Below are 24,968 nucleotides of genomic sequence, written 5' to 3'. Positions count from 1 at the left end.
ACAAAGATAGTTTCTAACATTCATCTTTTTGTAAGATTTTTGAGTTCCCTATTTTTCTGCCTAACTCTCTTCCCTCCCCCCTCCCCATATTGGTGAGTAAACTGATACACACTATACACTATACTTATAGCACAATAGTGTTCCATGATAATCACAGTTTTTCAGCCATTCTCCAATCAATGAGCATTCCATTAATTTCTAATTCTTGACCACAAGATAAGGGCTGTTATGAATATTTTAAATAATATATATCCTTTTCCTTTTATTTTTATAACCTCCTTTAGGATATAGAGCTAGTAGTGATATTGTTAGTTCAAAAGGTATGCATGATTTTATAGCCCGTGCTTCAGATTTTTCCCATTTACTTTGGCTAACTGTATTTCCTTCCAGCCTTTTCCCTCCATTTATTCTGTTCTCTCCTTTCACCCTGTAGCTCTTCTCTTTTTTGCTTCTGACTACCGATCCCCCAATCTGTTCTGCCTTCTATTGAGCTCCACCCCCCTTCTCTTATCCCAATCCCTCCTTCTTTCCTGTAGGGTAAAATAGATTTCTAAACTCAACTGAGTTTGTATGTTATTCCCTCTTTGAGTCAATTCTGGTAAGACTAAGTTTCACTCAGTCATCCTCATATACCTCCTTTCCTCTGTAAAAAAAAAAACCCAAAAAAAACCTTCTTGTCTTTTTATGAGATTATTTACCCCATTCTACTTTTCCTTTCCATTTCTTGCAGTGCATTCCTCTCTTATCTCTTAATTTTAGTTTTAGATATCAACTCTTCATATTCACTCATACTTGTTCCTGTAAAAACTTTTCGTAACTGCCCTAAAAAAATCTTATGAATTACAAATATCATCATCCCATGTAGGAATATAAACAGTTAAACCTTAAGTCCATTTTATGATTTCCAATTTTTTAGTTACTTTCTTGTGATCCTCTTGAATCTTATAGTTGGAAGTCAAGTCAAATCAGCTTTGGTCTTCTCATCAGAAATGTTTGAAATTCTTCTGTTTCATTGAAGGTCCATGTTTCCACTGAACAATTATACTCAGTTTTACTGGATAGGTGATTCATAGTTGTAATCTCAGATCCTTTGCTCTTTGGAATATCATTTGTCAAGTCCTCTGATCTTTTAGAAGATCTTTAAGGTAGAAGGTACTAAAACATGGGTTAACCTGACAGTGACTCCATGATACTTTAATTCTTTTAGGCTGTTTGTGATATTTTCTCCTGGACCTGGGAGCTCTGGAATTTCATTATAATATTTTTGGGAGGGGCAGCTAGGTGATGCAGTGGATAGAGCACCAGCCCTGAAGTCAGGAGTAGCTGAGTTTAAATCTGGCCTCAGACACTTAATAAATACCTAGCTGTGTGGCCTTGGGCAAGCCAGTTAATTCCATTGCCTTGCGGGAAAAACCTAAAATAATAATAATAGTAATAATAATAATAATAATAATAATAATAATAATTTGGGGATTGATAGAAATCTATCTTACCCTACAGGAAAGTAGGAGGGAAAGGGATAAGAAAAGCATAGGGCTTAATAGATTAGCTTAGGAACAAAAGAAACAATAATGAATGACTATAGCAATTTACTGTTTGATAAACTCAAAGATTTGAGCTTCTGGGATAAGAACTCACTATCTGATGAAAGCTGCTGTGAAAACTGGAATAATATCTTTAATAAAAATAAATTTAAAAAAGAAAAAACTGGAAAAATAGCATTTTTACTTTTCCCCCAGTCTTTTCCCTTCCTTCAGTTTATCCCTTTCTCCCCTTCCTTTTCCCTTTCCCCTTCCTACTTTCTTATAGGGTTGCTTAAATTTCTAAATCCATTTGGGAATGTTTGTTGTTCCCTCTGAGTCAAATCTATTGAGGGTAAGATTTACTCAAAGCTCACACCTTCCCCTCTTTCCCTCTACTATAATAGGTCCTTTGTGTCTTTTCTTGTGGTTTTGTTTACCATCTTCTGTCTCTGTCTTCTATACCCAGTATAATCCTTTTTTTAAAAGTATATTTTCAGGTTGGACACTTTTTCCTAAGAGCTACTTTATATTTTCTTTTATATTTTTCCTGTCTTTTGGTATTGTTTGATTGGAATCTTGATATGTTTCATAGTCATTAATTTCCACTTGTCCAATTCTAATTTTTTCGGTTGTATTTTCTTCAATTAGTTTTTGTGTTTCCTTTTCCAGTTGGTTAATTTTGCTTTTAAAGAAATTGTTTTCTTTACCCACTTGGCTAATTTTACTTTTAAAAGTATTGCTTTCTTCAGTCAATTTTTATGTTACCTTTTCCAGTGATTTTGTGCAGCTGCTTTCAGAGATAATTCTAGGGACCTGTAAATTTTCCTTTTTTTTTTCTAGGTAGTATGATCTAAGGAAAGGTGTGTTTACTAGTTTCCTGGCCTCTGTGCTAGTCTACAAGAAACCACAAACTTGATGAAGGTCCTTGCTCCACTTCGACAAGTTATGATTTGTTAGTGCTCTCTCCTAGTCCTGAGATTGCCACCAGGGACTGTATATTGGATTCCAGTATGTGCCAAACAATAGAGTACTGCCTCAGTATTAGTAAAGAGACCCTATACTCTCCTTCTGAGCAGTTGTTTGACCCCTTTATCATCTATGGGCTGAGAGCTCTGGAAGCAGCAGCAGCTGCTGCTGTTTCAGTGGCTCCCAAGACCTTCTCCCAGTTTGCCCGGTCTGGGTCTTTGGTATTGCAGATTGTGCTGTTCTGTGCTACACTCTCTCCTAGATGAAACAGACCTTTCCTGCTGACCTTCTAAATTGTCTTTTTCTGGAAAATTATTTCATTCAATCTTTTGTGAGTTCTGCTGCTCCAGGAATTGTTTTATGGAATTATTTAAAGCTGTTCATAAAGGTTTGGGTGAGAACTCAAGAGTAACTGCCTTTTCTCTGCCATCTTGGCTTTGCCCCACCTTTCCTGTTCTTAAAATTTATCCCTTTCTATATGCTCAAGAATTCAGCCATATTGGTGTATATTATTACTCATACACAGCACTTCATGTCCTGTCTCTGTGTATTTGCATTGGCTGTCCAACCTGGAATTCCCTCTCTCTCCTCACTCTTCCTTTCAGAATATCTGGCTTCCATCAAAGTTTGACTCAAATGCCAACTTCTGCAACAGGCCTTTCCTAATCCTCCTTCTTCCCCCAGCTACTAAAACCTCCCTCTCTAAAGTAATTTTTCATCTACTCAATATAATTGGCATATATTTAGTTTACTTTCATTAAAGGCAGCATAACATAAAAGATAAAACTAATCTTAGAGCCAGGAAAACCTTAATTTATTCCTGCTTTTGACACATATTAGCTATGTGATATGCAGTATAGAATGACTCCAAAATTATCTAATTTCCAAGTATCTATGATATGTATATATGAGAGCTCTGAAAAATCCTTTAAGTCTTTAGTCTTTATAAATTCTTGATCCAATACTAAATTTTCCAACATTGTTATTCATGCTCTCTTCTATGTCTTTCTTAACACTGAAATTATTGTGCATTGAGGTATATTTTGTCTTAGTTTGGATGATCTTGTGAAGTTTATCATATTACTTCTTTTCATGATCATGTCAGTGAATTAGTTGCAACTAAACTTATAGTAGTTTCTTTGATTTGTCATAGTTGTGAGGTATGGAAAGTTAGATAACCTATATTATTTTACTCTAATTAGATTAACTGGTTCTGTTCCCCAGATCACAGCCTTTATGAATATTAGGGCAACCTTTATATTTAGAGAAATACTTTTCTGAAGACATTTTTCTTGCCATCACTCCTCAATTATACTAAATTAAAAAAATAAGAAATGTCACAATTTAAGAATTGAACTACTTAATTTACCTATTGATAGTAACATTCATAAAAAGTGTTTCTGAAATAATCAGCAGGAAAGGAACTTGTTGAATTTCCTTTCTTTAAGAGGGCTCATAATGAAGGGGAAAAGTGCATTGGATTTCAAATTTGAAACAAAAAAGTTTGGATTCTAGTCTCAACATTAACTGTGTGATTTCATACAATATCTGTGAACATCAGTTTCTTCTAAAATATTACATTGCTTGAGATATGTGAGACTAAGTAAGACATTTGTCAAAAAATGTTTGTTAAACATTGAAGTTTACTCAGACAAATGTGGCAAATGGTGCTTGCTAACAATAGACATATTTCTTGTTTTTTTGTTTTTTTGTTCTTTTAGTTTTTTTGCAAGGCAGTGGGGTTAAGTGGCTTGCCCAAGGCCACACATGTAGGTAATTATTAAGTGTCTGAGGCCAGATTTGAACTCAGGTACTCCTGACTCCAGGGCTGGTGCTCTATCTACTATGCCACCTAGCCACCCTGATAGATATATTTCTTTGGGGGTTTTTTAGGTTTTTTTTTTTGCAAGGCAAATGGGGTTAAGTGGCTTGCCCAAGGCCACACAGCTAGGTAATTATTAAGTGTTTGAGACCGGATTTGAACCCAGGTACTCCTGACTCCAGGGCCGTTGCTTTATCCACTGCACCACCTAACTGCCCCTTTGATAGATATAGTTCTTAAAAAATTTTTCCTTGGGGACAGCTAGGTGGTACAGTGGACAGATTACTGGCTCTGGAATCAGGTGGACTTGAGTTCAAATCCAGTCTCAAACACTTATAATTACTTAACTGTGTGACCTTGGGCCTGTCACTTAACCCCACTGTCTTGCAAATACCAAAAAAATTAATAATAAATTTTTGCCTTATTAACTGAAATGTATGCAAGGTGGTCAATATTAGCTACCAATGGTTAAAAAAATGTGTAATTCTGTATTGAAATATGTACTTTCCTCCTCATATCAGATAAAAGAAATAAGAATAGTAAGCATGCCATAAGGTTAGAATTTTAGGCTTGGGAGAGTCTTGAAGTTAAGAAGTCCTAGGTCCAAATCCCACCTGTGATGCTTAGTTCCAACTGTCTATCTCTGGGCAAATCATTTAACCTCAACATCACTCAGGTAACTCTCTAGGATTCACCTATTAAGCCATAGATCATAATCAACTTAATAGGAAATTCCTTAAACTGTAGTTTCCTATGAATATAAGTTTATAAGATTGGTATTTAAATTTGTAACATAGATGCCAACTTATGAACAATTACATTCTAAAATATATATTTATAAGAAAATTGAAACAAACATTTTTTCATATAAACACAATATTATAAAGGTGATTGGATTACCAAACTCATTTTAAAAATATATTTAACCTCAAATTTACCTGACAGGTATGATAGATGTGAGGAGGATGTTTTAAGTAGGGGAAGCCAAGAAAAAAAACATAGAGAAGGCTATTGCAATAGTTCAAGTTAAAACTGATGAGGATTAAAACCAGGGTAGTAATTGAGCCAGCAGAGAGAAAAGGACATATACAAGAAATGTAAATGCAGAAATGACAAGAATTGAAAGTTGACTGGAAATTTGGGGTGAAGAAAATGAAGAGTTAAAGGTGACACCAAGATTATGAGGAGTAAGAAGATTAATGCGGTTAATAGTAGCAGGGAAATTTAGATGAGGTAGATTGGGGGGAAAAGAAAGATTATGAATTGTGTTTTATACATGTTAAGTTTGAACTACCCATGAAACATCTGGTTCAAAATGTCCAGTAGGCAGGTAGTGATGAAAAACTGGAGCAAAAGATCATCTATGGAAATCATCTGCATAGGGATCATAATTAAAACCATAGAAGTTGGGGCAGCTGGGTTGTGAATGGATGGAGCACCGGCCCTGGAGTCAGGAGGACCTGAGTTCAAATTCGACCCCAAACACTTAATAATTACCTAGCTTTGTGACCTTGGGCAAGTCATTTAATCCCATTGCCTTAAATAAATTTAAAAATAGGAGTTTATAAGATCACCAATCAAGATAGTATAAAGAAAAAAAAGAGAAGAAAGCACAGGACTGAGCCTTAGGGGACACAGTTAGTTGGTGTTAAATGGATGAAAATTCATTGAAAGAGTCAGACAGATAGTAGGAGAACCAAGAGAGTGGAATACCACAAAAACTAAGAAAGGAGAGACCATTCAAGAGGAGATGATCAACAGGTTAAGAAGGGGAACTGAGATAAAAGTCATTTGATATAGCATCTAGAGGACTGCTACAAAGAATTATAAAGACTTCTTAATCAACTGTGGCATGTCATATAGTAATTCCAGTAATAGACTACATCTGCTTTCAAAGGATAAGCCTTGCTAAAAATATTGAGCTTCTTAATCAGTAAGCTGGTCATTATTGATTATTTAGCCATGGTAACCTATGAAAAAAGTTATATAAGATGGGCAAGCATGAATGATTGTATAACTACCCAGAACCTATGAGTCCAAGGCAGGTGGGGCACTTACTACCCTTCTCTAAAGAAGTATTAGTTCTGAACTAGGATTAGTTCCTGTAAGGATACTGGTATGAACTGCAAATCTTCTAGACTTTTCTAAGTTTGAAAGATTTACTTCTGGTCAACGGAGGGAAATGAGAATGACATAGAGGTTTTATTCTCCCACCTCCACTCATATATCCCCAAAGGATTCCCTCTTAGGGACTTGACTAGAACTCTTCTGTCCTAAATAACTACTGAAATGTTCCATTTCTAAGCTATTCTATTTCATCCAATGGTGTTGAACCTTCTGTTCTCTCTCTTGTCCATACCCTATGCCTGTCCATTAACTAAATTGTTCACACTTAATTCAATAGTTTTGATTGATTTATTCAATCCTAGTTCATAGAAGTATAATTATTAAAGTAGGAATACGTAACACTTGCCTTATCTTTATTACCCAAAAGATGCACAAAATCATATTGATAGGGGCAGCTAGATGGAGCAGTAGATAGAGCACCAGCCTTGGAGTCAAGAGGACCTGAGTTCAAATCCACCTCAGACACTTAATAATTACCTAGCTGTGTGACCTTGGGTAAGTCACAACCCCATTGCCTTGCAAAATCCAAACAAACAAAAAGTGACAATCTGTGCCTTTCAAGGAGCTTATATTCTAAAGGGAGGAGGGTATAATTAGAAGAGAACTTAAATTAGGGAGGGGGGAATCACCTGCATGTAGACAAGGTCCAGAAGGAATCTAAATAATCATGGGCTATATCAGATTTGGAGTAATCATGGTTGATATAGATGCATCCTCAAGAGAGAGGGAGTTTCAAGTCACATGTTCAGACAAGTAGAGGAAAAAGAATGAGCGAACAGAAGCTGAATCTTCTTTTAAATGTGCTTTTATCTACTTCCCGTTGTCATCCTGGATGGATGAAAACTAAGAGGTCACCAGGTTTTTGTTGCATCATTTTAAAGCATCAAGAACCAAGGGGTTAGTTAGGACATACTTTATTTACCCATGTATAAGAGGCACCATTTTTCAAAGAATTTGGGGTCTAAAAACTGTGAGCATCTCATGCAGTGGTTGTAGATATTTTACTTTCATTTTCTGCTTTTTTGTGCTTGTTGTCTTTGTGCTCATTGTTTGGCATTTGTTACCAGTATATTAGATTACATTTTGCCACGTTCTGCCCAGAAATGGCTCAGAAAAGATTTTTGTACAGTGCTGAATTCAAGTTAAAAGTGATCTAGTTTGCAAAAGTGAATGGAAATCATGCTGCTGAACAGTTTGGTCCTCATCCAATTGAGAAAACAATCGAGACTGGCTATGGGAAGAAGAAATGCCATGGCAGAAGAAGGCCATGAGAGGCAAGTCAACAAAATGGCCTGATTTAGAGAGGGAATTGAAGCTATGGATTGAAGAGCAAGGGGCAAGTGGGATTTCTGTATCCACAAAGATGTTTCAGCAAGAGGCAAGAAGAATTGCTGATGAACAAGAAGTTACTGATTTCAAAGGAGGACATAAATGATGCTTCAAGTTCATGAAATGGAATTGGAGTAAGCAGGTGTACATGCAGCAGACTTGTCCATGGAGTGCTTGTGGTCAACCACAGACCAGAACACAGGCAGGAGAGCAATCTGAGTCTCTCCAAAGACATTTGATTTGTCATCAAACACAGATGAGGACAAGCTAATGGATGGGAGTTTTGACAGTGATGAGGAGTTGTATGAATTTTATGATGAATAAAACTTCAGTTCAATAACTTTATATAATAACTTTTTTCCTCAAATTTACAGCCCCAAAATTAAGGTGCATCTTATACACAGGGAAATACAGTACATAGTCTGCTAGAACTGACTCAGTTTTGGAGGAGGATATCAAGGCAATGCTTACTCCCATTATAGTTGCAGTCTGTACTGTTTGAGGGAATACCCTCACATCTATGAGACCACAAAGCCACCAGAGCTCACAATAGATTGAGTTTTAGCAAGGAACTGCTCTTGCCAAGTGAGAATGGATCTTATGATGAAGTGAAAACAGAAGAAACAACTTCTACCCTTTGTTGACAAAATTAATATGGCTGCTAGTGCCTTAAATATAAATAGCATATATGTAGCATTTTAATGTTTGTAAAACACTTTACAAATATATCTTATTTTATCCTCACAACAACCATGGGAAGTAGATGCTAATTTATCCCAAATTTACAGAAGAGGAAATTAAGGTAAACAAAGAATGAGTGACTTGCCCAAGATCATATAGCTAGTATCTGAGATAGAATTTGAACTCAGATCTTCCTGATGCTGATTCCAATATTCTAGTCAAACTGCCTCCTTAGATTGCTAAGTGTGGTTTAGTTCCCTAGAAATTCTATTCTTCTTTTAGTCCTAAGTGAGGTCATATAAATCCATGTCAAAACCACCCAGAGAAAGCAAAATACTTTGTAGCATTTTAGAACAGAGGAGAATAGATTAAAAGAAGGTACTTTCCTATGAAGAGAAAGAAAATAAGTAATGAAGGAAAGGAAAAAGGAAAAAAGGAAGGAAAGTGACAAATATTTAGAAAGTTCCTATCATGTGCTAGACCCTGTACTAAATACTTTATAAGTATTATTTCATTTGATGCTCACAATCTCCCTGGAAGGTGGCGCTATTTTACTTAAGTATCAAATCTCAGGCAGACAGAGGTTGAGTGACTTGCCTAAAATCTAGTTAGTAAATGTCAGAGGCTGAATTTGAACTCAGATGTTCATGACTCCAGGCTCAGCATTCTATCCAATGCTGCTTCTGAGGGATGTTGCTAGATATTTTAATAATGTGATGCTTCTCTGTACCAAACCCAAGAATCTCTTCTCTGAATTTCTGCAGCACTTAAAATTTTCATTATATTTCAATGGAATTTGATTATATAATATTATATATTGTTCTAATCATTTCAAGCTAATTGGGCAAGTAATTGGGTAAGTAAAGTATAAACTCCTTGGAATTGTACTCTTCTTACTATGAGTATCTTGCATAACTTTGGACATATGGTGATTGTGCAGTAAATACTAAATTGCCCATATATTCCAATATTACTGATTGCACTATACAGAGTACAAAAATAGTTTAAAATTTTTCATTCAGATAAATATGTGAGAATTGTTACCTTTTCTTATACAACTGGCTGTGTATCTGCTAACAGAGTGACTTGTGTTAAATATTCCAAACATTTTAGCCTATATACTAGGGATCTGGTTGGCTCCAATGCTCAGGGCAAAAATAAAATAAAGATTCATCTGGCAAAGTTCTTAGATCTAAGATAAATAAGGAAAATATATATTAAGAACATCTATTCCTTAATGGCAGTGAATGAATTTGAACTGGTAGTTAGAAGAAGAAAATAAGAAAGGTCCTAATGTTCAGTTATGGTGAAAAATATGAATTAAAATATCTGAGGTTCTACCTCAAACCTATTAAATTGACAAAGATGACAAGAACATTACCAAGTCCCCTCCATACTCAAAAACCTTCACTTCATCCAAATCTATCATAATATATTTTCCTTCCCTTTCATAGCTAAACTTCTAAGGAAGGTAGTCTACAGTAGTTGCCTCTACTTCCTTTCTTCTCAATTCTCAAAACTCTCTGGTCTGATTTCTTTCAACCCAAACTGCTCTTTTTAGTCTTTTTGAACTCTGCAGCTCTAAACACCATTGATTATTCTCTGTTCCTTGAATTATCCTCTGTTCTCTCTTCTCCTCAGATTTTAAGGACACAGCAGTTCTCTCTTGCTTCTTCTACCTGTTATTCTTCTCCTTTATCATCCAAGTCATGTTCATTAATTGTGGGTATCCCCCAAAGCTCTTTTCTGGGCTTTCTTTTCTTCTCCTTTTCTTCAATTTTTCTTAGTGATCTTAATCAGTTTTTATAGATTAAATTTTTATCTCTATTTTTCTCATTTACATTTATCCAGCTCTAAACCTCCTTCCTGACTTCATTTCATATCTCATTTTCATGATTATTAAGTATGTTGAATTGAATGCAACATATGTAGGTTACATCTAACATGTTCAAAACTGGACTCATTATCTTTCCCTCCTAACCTTCTCCTCTTCCTAACATTTTGATTATTTTCTATAGCATTATTGACTCAGTTATCCAAACATACAACGTGGATGTCATCTTTGTCTCCTCATTTTCTCTCACTCTCCATATTCAGCCAGTTTCCAATTCCTGTCAATTTTGTTTTCCTAGTATCTCTTATTCATATCCTCTTGCCTGATACTACCATTATCTTGGTGCTAAACTGTTTCACCTCATGCCTGGACTATTTGCAATGACCTTGGCTTGGTGTCCCTGCCTCAATTCTCTTCCCACATTAATTCATCCACCATTCTGTCATGAAAGTGATCTTTGCAAAGCATAGCTTTGGTATTCAATATAAACTGAAGAGGTTCCCTCTTACCTCGAGGATTAAGTATACAGTTGTCTATTTGGCTTTTAAAAGCCTTTTTATAATTTCATTCCCTTTTTACCTTTCCAGTCTTCTTACACCTAGTTCCTCTAAATGATTACAATATATTCATGTTTCGATGACATTTGTCTCCTTGTTGTTTCCTCAAACAAGATATTCCTATCCTTTCCAGTGAATTTTCACAGGTTGTCTCCCATAACTGGAACTCTCTTCGTGCTTATCTCTGCATATTGTCTTTCCTGCTTTCTTCAGATCTCAGCTAAAGTTTCACTTCGTGTAAAAAGACTTTCCTGTTCTTCCTCATTCTTTGTGTCTTCCCTCCAAAATTTTCTTCAATTTATCTTGTACATATTTTGTTCTTAAATAATTGTTTATGTGTTGTTTCTCCCATGAGACCTTGGATTCTGAGAGCTGTGATGTTTTTGACCTTTCTTTGTATCACCAACACTTGACTTTTTTTGGAAGTGATTTGGAAGTGTGGACAATGCAACTGATGTGCTACTTGTTAGTGGATCTGTGGTTCAAATGACTTGAAACTAAGGAGGGGATTGCCCATCAATTAGTGAAATGTGTTCACTTTACATCATGTTCATAATTGTGGTATAAGACTGTTGAATGGAATATTATTTTACCATAAGTAATAATGAAAGTGATGGACTTGAAGAAATCCGGGAAGACTGGTGAAGAGTAAAAGTGAGAAGAACTAGAATTGTTTTCCTTATGTATAAACTAAAGGTACTGAACTGATGTCCTTTGAGGTTTCTTTTAGACTATGATTCCATAATCCCAGAGAAGTAAAGATGAGGTTTACCTTCTTTCTCTTCACAGAAAGGTGATTGACTAGAGGTACAGAATGATGCTTGCAAATGTAGACGTGGATGTTCAGACATGGGCAACACATGTATTTGTTTCTCTTGGCTATGTTTATTTGTTACAAGGGAAGACTTTTCTGGAGGAGAGAAGGGAGATTCAGGAGAGGAATAAGAGATGGTGATGTACTTCTTACTAAAAAAGAGGAGCAAAGAATATAAACAAAGAAAATTTTAAAATGTACAGAAAAGAACAGAAGTGAGTTCAGTAATAGACAAGGGGGACCATTTCGGAATTAATGTTGCTTGACTTACTTTTGTCAGAGTTCCTATTATGTTGTCAAATAAGAACATTTCTTTCTTTTCTTTTCATCCTTCTTAGAAATCTTAGAAGGCTTTTTATGTCTTTTTAGGTACTTTTACACTTTATTTTGTATTATTGTTTATTTGCTTTATTATCTCTAATATAAACTAACTTGCTTGAAGCCTGTTTTAGAGGAATATATATATGTATATATATATCAGGAGGCCTAGAGTTCAGCCACAAAAAGGATAGTGATCACCTGATGACCTACCTCTAGAAATCTGTTGGAAATGTCATAAAATTGAGCTACTTAATTGTCTATCTCATTTCCCCATCCAACCTGAAGAGATATTAGCTTGGAAAAGGCAAGGAAGAAGTTGGAAGCAGATGAGATGAAGGATAGCAGTTTAGCAAAAACTAGACTCTGCTCATTTTAAGTCTGCTGGACTTGGATGGGGCCTAGGGCTTCTTATTGCTTAGGAGTGAATTCTTCTAAGTGATTTCATTTGAATTCTCTCACCCCGACAAAGAAAGACTGTCAGAAATAAAGCACAGTTTACCTGCCTATTCCCAATAATCACTGCCCAAAGGCTAAGTAGAAATGGAATATTTTGGGAGGTATTAATTCTCTGGAGATTAGGAAACCCAATTTGAGGTAATCACACTAAATGACACCTTGCTTTATTTTCTGTTTAAAAGCTCGTATCCTTTATCAAGGGAAAGTTTGAGACCTTAGAAAATGCATTTAGATGCTATGGGGATTTAAAGGATTTAGGTGTTCCCCCACCCCTATCCCCCTTCTCTTTTCTCTCTTTGGTAGAAAGAAAAAAACGATGCCTTCCTTGGTTTGTTTCTCTATCATATCGATCAGTTTAAATGGATGTTTTATCAGAGAAAAAAAAAGGTGATGTTCCTCATTCTCTTTAACAAAAGTTCAACTCGAGGAACTTTTGTTTTCAATATTTACATAGGATATTTTGGTCTTAAATTCTGAGAAAAAATCTTTAGAGGTTTTCAATTCTTATCTCAAAGTTGTTTACTGAATTTTCAGTGAGTTTGTTTAGGATTAAGAATCTCAATTACTTTTCAACTTTTATTTTTTTAAAGTTCTGGAGGATAGAAGCTGTAAACTCGTTATCCTCCCCGCCCCCACCCCTTTCTCCCCCATCTCCTAGTGGAAGGAAGGATGTTTATTTGAGCTCGCTGATGAACCCGCAGAAACCAAAACATCTGAAATGAATTCTATCCTCGGGACACTGTTACATTAATTGTTAAATTACATCAGCATTTATTGTGTAGTTTGTCTTCCTTTTCTACATTTTCTTCCCTACGGCCCCAACTGTTTTAAAAAAAAGAACAATAACAATCGAGGTACACTTTCTATTTGAAAGGCTAAAACTCAAGATGATTTAGACACTAGACGTCCAGAATATTTTCATTGTTTCCTTCCTTAATCACTTTCCTCTAGTTAAAATTCTTCTTCAAAGCCCGCTTTAAGTTGAGATTCAGATCAGTTAAAGCAGGACGTCCTGAACCAGGAAAAAAAAGATATAGCCCCCTGGGGTTTCTTTTTCTCTTTTTTTAGAGGGTTGTCAATAATTAGAAATAAACCCCAAAACTTTGTTGGGGGTGCGAATAGAAAAAAACAATCGAAGCAACCCCCTAAGCCCCTCCAGGTTTATGGGGATGAGTTTTTTGGTTGGAATGATAAGCGCTCCACCCCCCCCCCCCTTTTTGGAGGTAGTCTAGCTGAGAAGGTGGAGGGATGGGGAAATGGGGGAAGTAGAGATGCTGCTGGAAGTGGCGACGAAAGGGTTAAGTAGGACCAGGGAGGGGTTTTTTTTGGAAGTCTTTGGCTGGGAGGTTCCATTTTTGAGGAACGTGCGGGGGGGCGTCGAAGGATGGGAGGGGATGGGGGGCTGGTGTGTTCATGTTACGCTTGGATTTCCAAGCGTGGGGCCGATCCCCGCGGCCCTGGACTGCAGCGCCGCTTGAAGTTTAGAGATACAAATAAATAAAGGGATTTTCGGGAGTGGTTAGGCCGGCCCGGGTGAGTGTGCGGCGCGGCCCCTTTAAGCCGGCTCTGCCCGGGAGGGGAGGGAGGGGAGGGAGGGGGCACCCGCCGCCCGAGCGGAGCACGGAGCCGCCGGGAGAGCAGAAACTTGAGCGGCGGCGGCGGAGCCGGAGCGAGCCCCGGCCGCGGCGCCCGCCCCCAGCGTGCTCCCCGCTCCGCTCCGCCCCGGCTCGGCTCGGCTCGGCCCGGCATCGCCCCTGGGAGGCTTGGGGGGCGCCGCTTCGGTCCGGGAGGTCTCGGCGGAGGGGGCGCTGCTCCGCCTGGGGCGAGGGGGCGATGGTCCGGGCGGCGCGGGGCCGCTGCGTGTGGGGGCGTCGCGGGGGCGTGCGCGCCTCCCCCGCCCCGCGGCTCGCCGCGCTCCCCGCCGCGTCCCCCCAGTGATGGGGCAGCAGGGAGGAGGCTGCCCCGCCGCCGCCTAGGGCCCGCGCCGCCCGCCCGCCCGCCCGCAACTTGTTGGCCGTCGGGGCGCCCGCCCTTTGTTGTCCCCCCTGGATGGTCCCTGAGAGCCGCGGGGCTCCTCACCCCCCAGAGCCGGGCGCCAGCCTCGGGGTCCGCGCCGGGGGCAGCCGGCCGCGGCCCGGGCACACTCCTGCCGCCGCGGCCCGCGGCGCCCACAGCCGGCTTTTGTGTGTATGTGCGTGCGCGCAAGTGCGGGTCCGCGCGTTTGGGGGCTCCGCGTTCGCCCCGCTTGGCATGAGGCTGCTGGCGGCAGCCGCCCCGGGACAATGATCGCGGAGTCCGCCCACCTCTACCTCTTGGGATTGCTGTGTCTCTGCTCAGGTAACGCGTCTCTGCTCCCATTCTCCCCTCTCCACACCCAAACAGCAGCACTTTTTCGGAGTCCGGGGTCTGGCCGTAGCCGGTCCGCTACCTGAAGCTTTTAGATCACGTTCCCCCCCCCCTTTTTTTTAATATAAAACCCCCCCTTTCCCCCCCTTCCAAAGTGGTTAGGAGAACAGCGGGACCTTCGGGCGGCACGGGGGCCCCTTTTTTCCTGGACCCCGCCGCTCGGGCACAGGCGCCGCCGCCAGACGCGGGGCTGCCCGAAGCCGGCCCTCGGAGCCTGGCGCGCCTCCCCCGACGAGCAGAAAAGGGATTATTAGCCGTTTGTTTTATGTAGACCAAGTCTGTAATTAAAAGCCTCATCAAGAAGGAACTGCAGGAAATAACTTCTCCCTCTGGTAGTCGCCCTTCCTCGGCGCAGCTCAGAAATGCCTCCGATGGAAGGGCAGGTATAATGAAAGAAACAGCTGGAAAGGAACTCCTCTTTGGTGTGGTCAAGTTGAGGTTCTGATCATTTTTGAAGATTTTAAAGGTAATATTATACTCTGTGTGTGAAGTACTAGAAGGTTGAAGAACCATTTCAGGAGTCTTTTTCTTTTTTGGTAGAGAATTTTATTGTCTTATTTGTTTGGTTTTAGTTTTTTTAACCCAAAGAAACTGGGTTGGGAAGGGAGGTAAATTTAGCTCCCCTCCCTCTCCCCCCCCTCCCACTGGAAAGATTCTGGTATCAATCAAAAGTTTTACGTTTCTTCTTTCTAGCCTTTTTATAGGGGGGGACGACACTCCACACAAAAAGTACACTTCAGGGAATTTTTACCGTGGTTGTTGCAACAAACTTTGCATATTTAAGAAACAATTGTGATTTTTTTTTTTTTTTTGCAGCTCATTTCGGTCTTTGACTATTCCAAACAGTTACTTTACTTAAGCAGAGTAATTGCTGGAAAATCAGAATTCAGAGTTCCCCACTGTGTAAAATCACTTGGTTGATTTCAAGAAAATCCCAACAGCTTGAGAAATGTTTACTTACCAGAGGTCAAATGAATGATGGAGAGAGGTTAAAGGGGAACTTCTTTTGCCTGTTGTTTCTTAAAAATGATTTAGGGTGGTTCAGATGACCACTGTACCCCTCTGGACAGGTAAATGAATTTAAATGTAAGTAAACTCTTTGCTTCATCTTTAACACCCTCCTCCCCTCAACCCCCATTTTTACCTTTTTCTGTTTAAGTAATTTACTTGTCTGTGGTGGTGGGGGGGTTTGAATAGGTTTATTTCTGCCACCCTCTGGCCTGCCTTTCCTTGAACAAATATGCATATCAAAAGTATCAAGATCTGATTTCTTTATTTTTCCCCCAGCTCTTAGGAGTCCCTTAGTTTAATTTATAGCTGCAGATTGCTTTGAGATTATTTTTGATTCACCTTTTCTGTTAAAGTTTATTCACTGTGTAAAGTGAAATGTCAATGTGATAAATGAAGGGGAAATTACTGGAGATAGGGGGATTAATGGTCATTAGTCACTGTTTGAGCTGAGTTTGTAAGTGTTAGGGCATCTTATCAGGCCTGTAGATTAAAGATAAGGTCACTCTAATAGAGTATGGTTGATAGTGAATTCTGTAGGGTTGCATATTTTGACGTTCAGATTCAGTAGTTTAATATGTATTTAATATCTAATGGATAGGAATATGACATATATGGGATTATCACATTTATAACATGATTCATTTCCAATTTCATTTTCAAGTAAAACTCTTGCATGTTTTTAAAAAGCCCCCCCCCCCCCATACATGTTAGATTGCAGGTTAGGGGCATCATAATAAAGTGTTTTTTCTTTATACTTCTGCAGCTTTTCCTTAGTCTTTCTGCAAAATCAGAAAGTAATGATCTTTGGAGACTAAACTGAACTGGTATGATTTCATAAGAGTTTGCTGTTATAAAGGGAATGTTGATGGAAATAAAACTTCTGGGAACTCAGAGAAGTGAGCAAAGTTGGGTGTGTCCAAAACACCTGGTAATTGAATGAATGGAGATTTTGAAAGATTGTATATCATTCCTAATCCTAAGCACAAGATCATAAGTCTATCACTTGTTAGTTAATACAATGTCTTTAAGGGAAATTTGAACCCAGAATGCTTTGAGGTGGTTGTGAACTTATAACAAGATGAAGCCTACAAAAATTGTGATTGGTCCTTCATTTTCTTTCCCAATTTTCCATGAGTCTTTTTTTTTGGTTTTCTAAAAGCAATGGGGTTAAATGACTTGCCCAAGGTCACACAACTAAGTGAGTATTAAGTGTTTGAGGCCACATTTGAACTCAGATCCTTTTGCTTCCAGGACCAGTACTCCCATGAGTCTTTAAGCAATTTATAAACTATTTTGTTGGAGTTGATAGTATGTTAATATCTTACTGAATGCTAAGTGGAGCTTTGTGTTTAAAAGGGTGTGTTTCCTTTTTCTTTTTGGCCTTCTTTTTATTAATATGGCCTGAAGCTTATAGTGTCTGTCTTTATTATGGAAAAGAAAGATTTGTTTTCATAGTGGTGGCTTAAAAAAAGAACAACCCCACCCTCCCTCAACAAAATACCTACTTTGATCACTTTATGTATTTTCTTTAGGGATGCCTATAATGAAATAAGTAAAACAAAAAAAAAATTCTCAGGCCCACAAAAAATAAGTGAGAGAAAAATCTGTGTGGTCTTTGAGCAGCTTATATACATTTTTCCTTCCCTCCTCAAATCACTTTGTTCTAAGGCTTGCTTTCAAGAGAAAAAGTAATAACCCAGGATTGTGTTTAGGTTCAAACTTAAGATGTGGTCTGAATTTCAAATGAAGTATAAGCTTCTTGGCATGGTCTTTTTCTCTTTTCTCTGTGACAAAGGAGCATTTTTTCAACCCCTTAAAGGTTAGATGTGCTGTGAATCATTTCATTTAGTCTCTGGTCAATTTGATTAGCTTGTGTTCCCCCCCCCCCTCCAACATTTTCCTCCCCTCCAAATCCCCTCCTTCAATATAGAAACTTAAAAAAACCCACTCAAATTTTTTTGCTTTTCATATTTTTGTTTGCTACTCTGTTTTATGTACCTGGAAAGGGAAAAAAAAAGCTGTTAGTAGAGAGATCTTCTTGATGTCTCAATAATAGTAACTTTAGTATACTGGGCATCTCCGAGCTTGACAAAGCCTTTGATGAGAAGATCCATGTTAGCTTTTTAACTTCATTATTTACAATGAATACAGTTTGGAATAACTATATTAGCAATCTTTTCATATTTCAAATAGATTCATCAATTGTTAAATATGGGGATACTTTTTTAAAAAGCTAAGTTTGTACCCAGAATTTATCTGAAGTTTTTCTGACTTGACCTCAGTATGATAAAATTATTATTATCATTTTTCTCTTCCAAACCTTTACATTGAAAGAAAAGCAACACCATAATGTTAGCCTATTTGAGTAAGGCAAAACCAAAGGCCAGTCGTCTTTATTGATGTAAGGACAGAGCATTTGAATGATAGAACTCTCTTTGGGGGGGTACTTCCATGAGCCCCCCTAATTTTAATATATAAATAAGATTTGGTTTATTTGTAAAGATTACTAAAATCTAAACAATTTCTGCAAGAAATAGACTGTTGAGTAATGGATATGTGGGAAGAGGAGAGTGCTATATTTTCTTCTCTCTGAGGAAGAAAAGTTACATTTTAAACAATACCATCATATTACACAATGTTCACTGTTCAAATGCAACATACTATATACATGGTTTTCTCACATGCTTGGAAGAAAATATTGAACATTTTGTCCTGAGAGAGATTAAAAATGTTTACCAGTAGGAGAAAGATATGTTCTCACAATCCTTTCCAGTTTTCATCTTTTCTAGAAAGTGAAAAAATTTTTCATTCGTAATCATTTTAGAAATTCCTTCTCCCTGAAAAAAGGAAGCAAAAAATTAACAAGAAAGATTAGCATTTTGGATGTGATTGTAGTTACTGTTGATGTTGGTGTGTTGTAGTGTCTGTCACTTGTGCCTGATTTCTGTTCATATATGACTCACTTCATGGTTACTCATCACGATAGGTCTAAGCTTTAAATACCTGGTTGACCAGCTAGTTAGAAACTTTTTGAGCATGGCCTATGAAGTTGTCATCCTGCAGAGATCAAAACATTACTTCTTTTCCATTTTGGAAATGTGATTTCCTTTTCTTCTTTCCTCCAATCTTTAACTCCTCCTTCCCCTTGCTGTTGTGCAAGAGTGTTTAGTACTAGTGGTGGTTGTGCTTGGGGTGGGATTTTTCTGATTGACCTAGAAGATACATTTTGGTCTCCTTTTTTCTTTTCTTTTTTCTCAAATGAAAGAATATTTCCACTGCTAAAAGGCTTTTTATGTTCCCTTGTTGCAGGGAAAATTTCATCTTCATTTTACTCTAGGCTTCAGGTCTTGGTTTGGTTATCTCCCAGACTTCATTTATAAAGTGTCTGTACACTATTCACATCTCGGCTCAGAGCCTGGGAAGATTAACTACATTATTTATTTATTTTTAGGGTATATGTGTGTGTGGAAGGTAGGGAATTTCAGGAAAGGTCCTGGATCTTGAGTTTGGTGCCAGGTAGTCCACAGTCTCAATGCCTGTCATCTTCTCTGACACTTAAATGAAGTATTAAAAGCACTACCAATAATACAAGCAAATGTCAATTTACTGTTCTAGGGAAGAGCATAATTCAGTATTGAGTGAACTTGTATTCTGTGTGGTACTAAACCAGATGGTTTAGTATGCATTGTATATAGAGAAGTAGTCTTTGATTCCCTAATAATAAAAATGCATTTCAAAATCTGTTTAGATCTTGTGATACTTGTATTTTAAATGGAACTCAGGGTTCTGAAAATGTCTTTTGAAAAGCATGTTTGTATGTTGGAGGTCTAGTAGAATTGCTCTTACTCTTTCGTACACATGAGCTCTCTTCTCTGTCTCTCTCACTGTCACTTTGTCGTAATTTAAAGTATGATATATTCTTGACTTCTGTATTGGTAAACTGTGAAATGTATAAAGTATGTATATATGTGTGTGTTTATATTTATCTACATATATATATACATCATCTATCTATCTATCTATCTATCTATCTATCTATCTATCTATCTGTCTGTCTGTCTGTCTGTCTGTCTATCTGTATTTGTATATGGACAACAACCACATCCTGAAAGGGTTTCCAGGGAATCAGGCATAGAAATGTGACTTATCAGCATTAAGAAACCTTTTAAAAAGAATTTCTGAACTTTTACGGAGTTTTTGATTTAATAGTATCATAAAGTAGTAATATTTTGCACATTGGGATTATGAATCTAGAGTTGGAAGGTACCTCAGATTTTATTTAATTCAACTCTTATCTAACATATAGGGAAACTGAGGTCCAAGGAGGTTTTGAATTTAGTTGTTTAAAGTCATACAGGTAATAAGATTTTAATCCATTATCCTTTGACCCAAGAACTAGTACTTTTTTCCACATATTAACTATAGCTATAAACATTTGTTAGTAATTGTTTCACCACTATTTTGAGGAGGAAAACAAAAACTTTTTTTTATTTAATGACAAACTGCCCTTTCTGCATAAGTAAAAGATATTAATTTTTATAAAACAATTGGAGGTCAGATTTTCAGTTTAGATTAGAAAGGGTCAAGTTGAATTTACTTGAATATTCCTCTTTTAAAAATTTAAATTTTTTTGTCTAATCCTTTATTGTCCTGATTTCCCCCCCCCCCCCACACACACTCTGGTTGTGTAACTGTAAAAGTCATTTAAATGCCCCTTTCTCCAGGAGGCCCAGAAAAGATACAAAATTGCATGGGTAGAGGGAGTTGGCTTATCTGAAAACTGTCTGTACCAGTGAAATCATACTCTCTATCCCTTTAATTGCAGTGGACACTCTACCCCCCCATAAAATCAATAATACATAAATTAGTGTTTGGATTTGTTTCATTGGTATTTATACTTATATTAAATTTCAATAACTAATTTATGATTAGAAAGATTTCATAAATCTAAAATTTTCCTAACTAACCTGAATGTAGCATCCTTATTTCAGTTTCAAGTTATGATTAATATGTTTGTAGGGATTTAAAAATATTTAAAATCTACCCAATTTTTATTTAACTAAGGACATTTTCAAGTTGGATGTATTTTTCTCTTTTGATCACTCAAGCCTGATGTTGACTTTTAATTTTTATTATTGATCATATAGAGGAAGGGAGCTTAGTTCATTTTGTTCAGTTTTATCATTTTACACAAGAAATCCTTTCAACAGAGCTGAAATGATTGGGGTTTTATAGAATCATAAATCTAAAACTGAAAGGGATTACCTTTCTCTTTCCCCCTTCCATATCTCTCTCTCTCTCTCTCTCTTCCCCCCCCCCCCCCTCCTTCCCTCCCTCCTCTCTTCCTACAGTTTAGAAATGAAGGAACTAAGACTCAGGGAGATTGTGACTTGCCCAAGGTCATGCAGATGACAAAATGGAAAAAAAAGAGATAAACTTTGAACCCAGATCCTTGATTCCAAATTCAGAACTCTTTATTACACCATGGAAGTTTAGTTGATAGCTTTAATCTCTCTGGAATTTCATTAACACAATTCTATTCCATACAAAAAAATGCATTAAAATTGTTTGCAAGTGTTAACTGTACACTTTGAGTAACCTTAAACTGCTTTAATAGAAAAAATAGTTTCAGTGACTCAGAGCTACTCAACTGACTTATTAGTAAGTTGCCTAGTTAAGGTAAATTGGCTTATGGAATTAATTTAGTTAAATTTGGTGAGTGGGAGGTAGACTTTTAACTTAATTTTCCTCTTCTCTTTGCAGAGAAGTTTCCTAGCAACATGGTTTCAAATTTGGAACCATAACCTGACCTAATTAGCACATACATTTGATGACACTGCCAAAAACTTTCCGTGTGTGTGTGTGTGTGTGTGTGTGTGTGTGTGTGTGTGTGTGTAGATAGACTAATGGAGAGGAATATTCAGAATTATTTCATACTATAATAAAGGGAAAATGTTGGTACATGATACATTCTTGAAATTAATCTCCATTTATCTATTCATTAGTTTATAATATGATAGATACTATCAGTACAAATGACATTAAAGAACAAGCATTATCATTGGCTTTGCTGTTTCACTGTAAGGGATGATGGGACTTTTCCATCTGACTTGCATCTGAAACTTTCCTTATGTCCCCCCCCCCCCCCCATTAGAATTATAAGAGTTTTTGAAAGGAGGGATTCTTTGCTTTTCCATAATATCCCCCGCACCATTTAGCACAGTTTTGTACATAATAAACACTTAAAATGTTCTATTTAATCATTCCTTCATGGATAACTATGTTAATCAAAAGATATTCAAACATCAGTACTTTGGTGGAGAGTGGAAGTAGCAGTTTGGTTCCAGTTCTGGTTTTTGTTCAAAGTAGACAAAAAGGAAAGATGGCATATATATCTCTATCTCTATCTCTATCTCTGTCTCTATCTCTGTCTCTGTCTCTATCTCTGTCTCTATCTCTGTCTCTGTCTCTGTCTCTGTCTCTATCTCTATCTCTATCTCTATCTCTATCTCATCTCTAGGATACAGATTCTCAAGGAAATAGTTTGTGAATTTTCTTTTTCTTCAGTCTTCACTATTATATTTGACATATAAATTTATTGGTTAAAATGTATTTAGCAGAAGATGAATTTGTCTCTGATATTTATTTATCCTTTAAAAATTTTATAGAAAATAAAGTATCTAGTTTTGTGGTTGACATATTTGTGTCAGGAAAATCTGCATGCAGTCTGTAATAGCCCTCAAAATCAGCTGTGTAATCGATATGCTTTCATAGGTTGATATGGTTTTTTTTGTAATGCTATTTAATTTTTCTCTACTGTTATTATAGAAGTATTTCAGGCGTATATTGGCAAATTTTTTTGTATGGCTATTTTTTTTAGACTTAATTTGATAGTTTTTTAGTTCTCTTCCCTTATTCACTACCACATGTAGCTAAGATACTTGGCTTTTATTCTGAGACTGTATGATATTTGGAACCTTATCTAAGAATCTTATGTGAGGTTTTCAAAATTTAAAGGGAATGGGAGGGAGTGGAGGATTATTATTTTTCTATTGCTGAAAGCCTCTTTTCCCACTTCCTTATCCTGTTACATCTAGTATACATAAATCTCCCAAAAGGTCTAAAGAGATCTATGGTTCTCCTTGATTTGAACCTTAAAAACTTTATATTCAAGAAGTTTTTATACTTAGACTATCATGCCTGTTTTAATAATGGTCATTGTTTAAGTGCCTAACATAAAATTTAATGTAATAAAAGCATTATCACTGTAACTCATTCTGTTGATTAATTTCTTAGCTAAGCAAGAAGTTTAACATTGTAATAATCCAAGCATCATTTAGTCCCTGCAATGCTTAATTCTCCCCTTTAAATAGTATTTTATTTTTTCATTTACATATAAAGACAATTTTTAATAATCATTTGTTTAAAATTTTGAGTTCCAAGTTTTCTCTCTCCCTTCTCTCCTCCCAAAGATGGTAAGCAATTTGATATATATGTTGCAATAATATAAAATATATTTCCATATTAGTCTTGTGAGAAGAAATAGAACAAAAAGAAAAACTGAAAAAAATAAAAAAAACTAAAATAGTATGCTCCGATCTGCATTCAGACTCCATCAGTTTTTCTGGAAGTGGATAGCATTTTCCATCATGAATCTTATGGAATTGTATTGGAGCATTGCTGAGAAGAGCTAGAGGTTAATCATAGTTCATCCTGAACAGTATTGCTGTTACTTTGTAAGTGTTCTCCTGGTTCTGCTTACTTCCCTTTGCATCAGTTCCTGTAAATCTTTCCAGTTTTTTCTGAAATCTGTTTGCTCAGTCTTTCTTATATGTGTTTTTAATTCTTTACTGAATGAGTTAGGGATATAACTTTTAACACCTAGGAGCTTGTTAATAAGAGATATATTATACTTCTATGAACATATAAAAATGAGATAAAGATTCAGCAAATATATGTATGAATTAATGGAATTACAGTAGGAAGATGATAGATGAATTCGAGGTTGGTGAAAAGAGAATAGAAGGTTGCATGTTTAGATGTGACAAATGCTTGAAACATTTGCTACTATTAGAAGAATTTTGTTGGAGAAATGAGTTTCAAGAATTATTTGAATGAAGGGGAGAACCCTTGTTTTGTTTAGGGTAGAGTTGGGAAGACGTATTTGGAAAATAGTGACTTGAGAAATAGACCAATTAGATGAAATATAGATACAGTAGAATTTTATTACATAGTTTGTTAATTCTAAATATACCTCAGACAAGTATTTCTTATGAATTATAGAGAGGTCAGATAACCTTCCTGAAATTAAAAATAAAGATATTGTTAAATCTTACTTCTATAATTTGGATAATGTATATTATTCTCTAATACTTGTAGATGCAAAAATGATAGTATATTTTTACGTGATTGTCTTTTTATACTAATGATTCTGACTAATGTCAGGCAAGAAATTGCTGTGCCTGATGAGAGTTGATATCTAATTGGAGGCTAAGACAACAAAATTATTTGAATTGAGGAAAGTGACATACTATACTTTCTTGTTTTGTTTTTATGTTTGCATTTTCTTTTTTAAAATCGTCCTTTAGTCGCATTATAAAAATAAGAGTGGACTTTGTCCACTTGAGCAATGTATGTTAAGCTAAAGATTGGTGAACATAAGGAGACATCATGTTTATAGTCAAGACTATCTGTTTGAAAGACACCCAGAAAAAGAGTCATGTATTCTGCTCCATTGACCAAAGATCACTGGACTTAAATTAATAGTCAGGAAAACTGCTTTGGGCTCCACCAGTAACTTGGACAAGTTTCTTTACCTCTTTGATGGGGATATTAATATCTGCCCTCTCTAACCTTTTTGAAGTGTTCAAAAAATAGAATGGTTTTGAAAGTCCTTAGAAAAACTGTTGTGTTTTCTATTACAGTGTTTTTATTATGTAAGAAACATTTAATATAAAAAATGGAAATTAAAATGGGTTAGTTTCCTGGTCATTCTAGGAGAGTATTTACTTTATGAAAGAATTCATTATTGAACTTTTTAAAATATTGTGCTCTTTAGTTACTTTGGCATATTTAAAGTGATTTATAAATCTTAAAACTATATAAAAACCCACTTATTTTA

General features: G+C 36.7%; 1 protein-coding gene across 7 annotated transcripts in view; it reads left to right on the top strand.

Moving 5' to 3' along the window:
* Positions 1 to 24,968, top strand: part of ROBO1 (roundabout guidance receptor 1) — a 587,021-nt gene that overhangs the window by 161,667 nt on the left and 400,386 nt on the right. For 4 of the 7 annotated variants that reach the window (XM_074192260.1, XM_074192259.1, XM_074192257.1 and 1 more), the window contains exon 1: positions 14,605 to 14,767. The exons of 2 other annotated variants lie outside the window; for them this stretch is intronic. In XM_074192260.1, the coding sequence (XP_074048361.1) occupies positions 14,620 to 14,767 (148 nt within the window). In that variant the 5' untranslated portion in view covers positions 14,605 to 14,619. Of the gene's footprint in view, positions 1 to 14,604; positions 14,768 to 15,210; positions 15,303 to 24,968 lie in introns of those variants that run through there. One more of the 7 variants, XM_074192261.1, reaches the window with a different exon arrangement.

This window comes from Macrotis lagotis, chromosome 6 (genome assembly GCF_037893015.1).
Source record: "Macrotis lagotis isolate mMagLag1 chromosome 6, bilby.v1.9.chrom.fasta, whole genome shotgun sequence".
NCBI lineage: Eukaryota > Metazoa > Chordata > Mammalia > Peramelemorphia > Peramelidae > Macrotis > Macrotis lagotis.
Note: the sequence above shows the minus strand (reverse complement) of the source record. Positions and strands in the feature narration are given on the sequence as shown.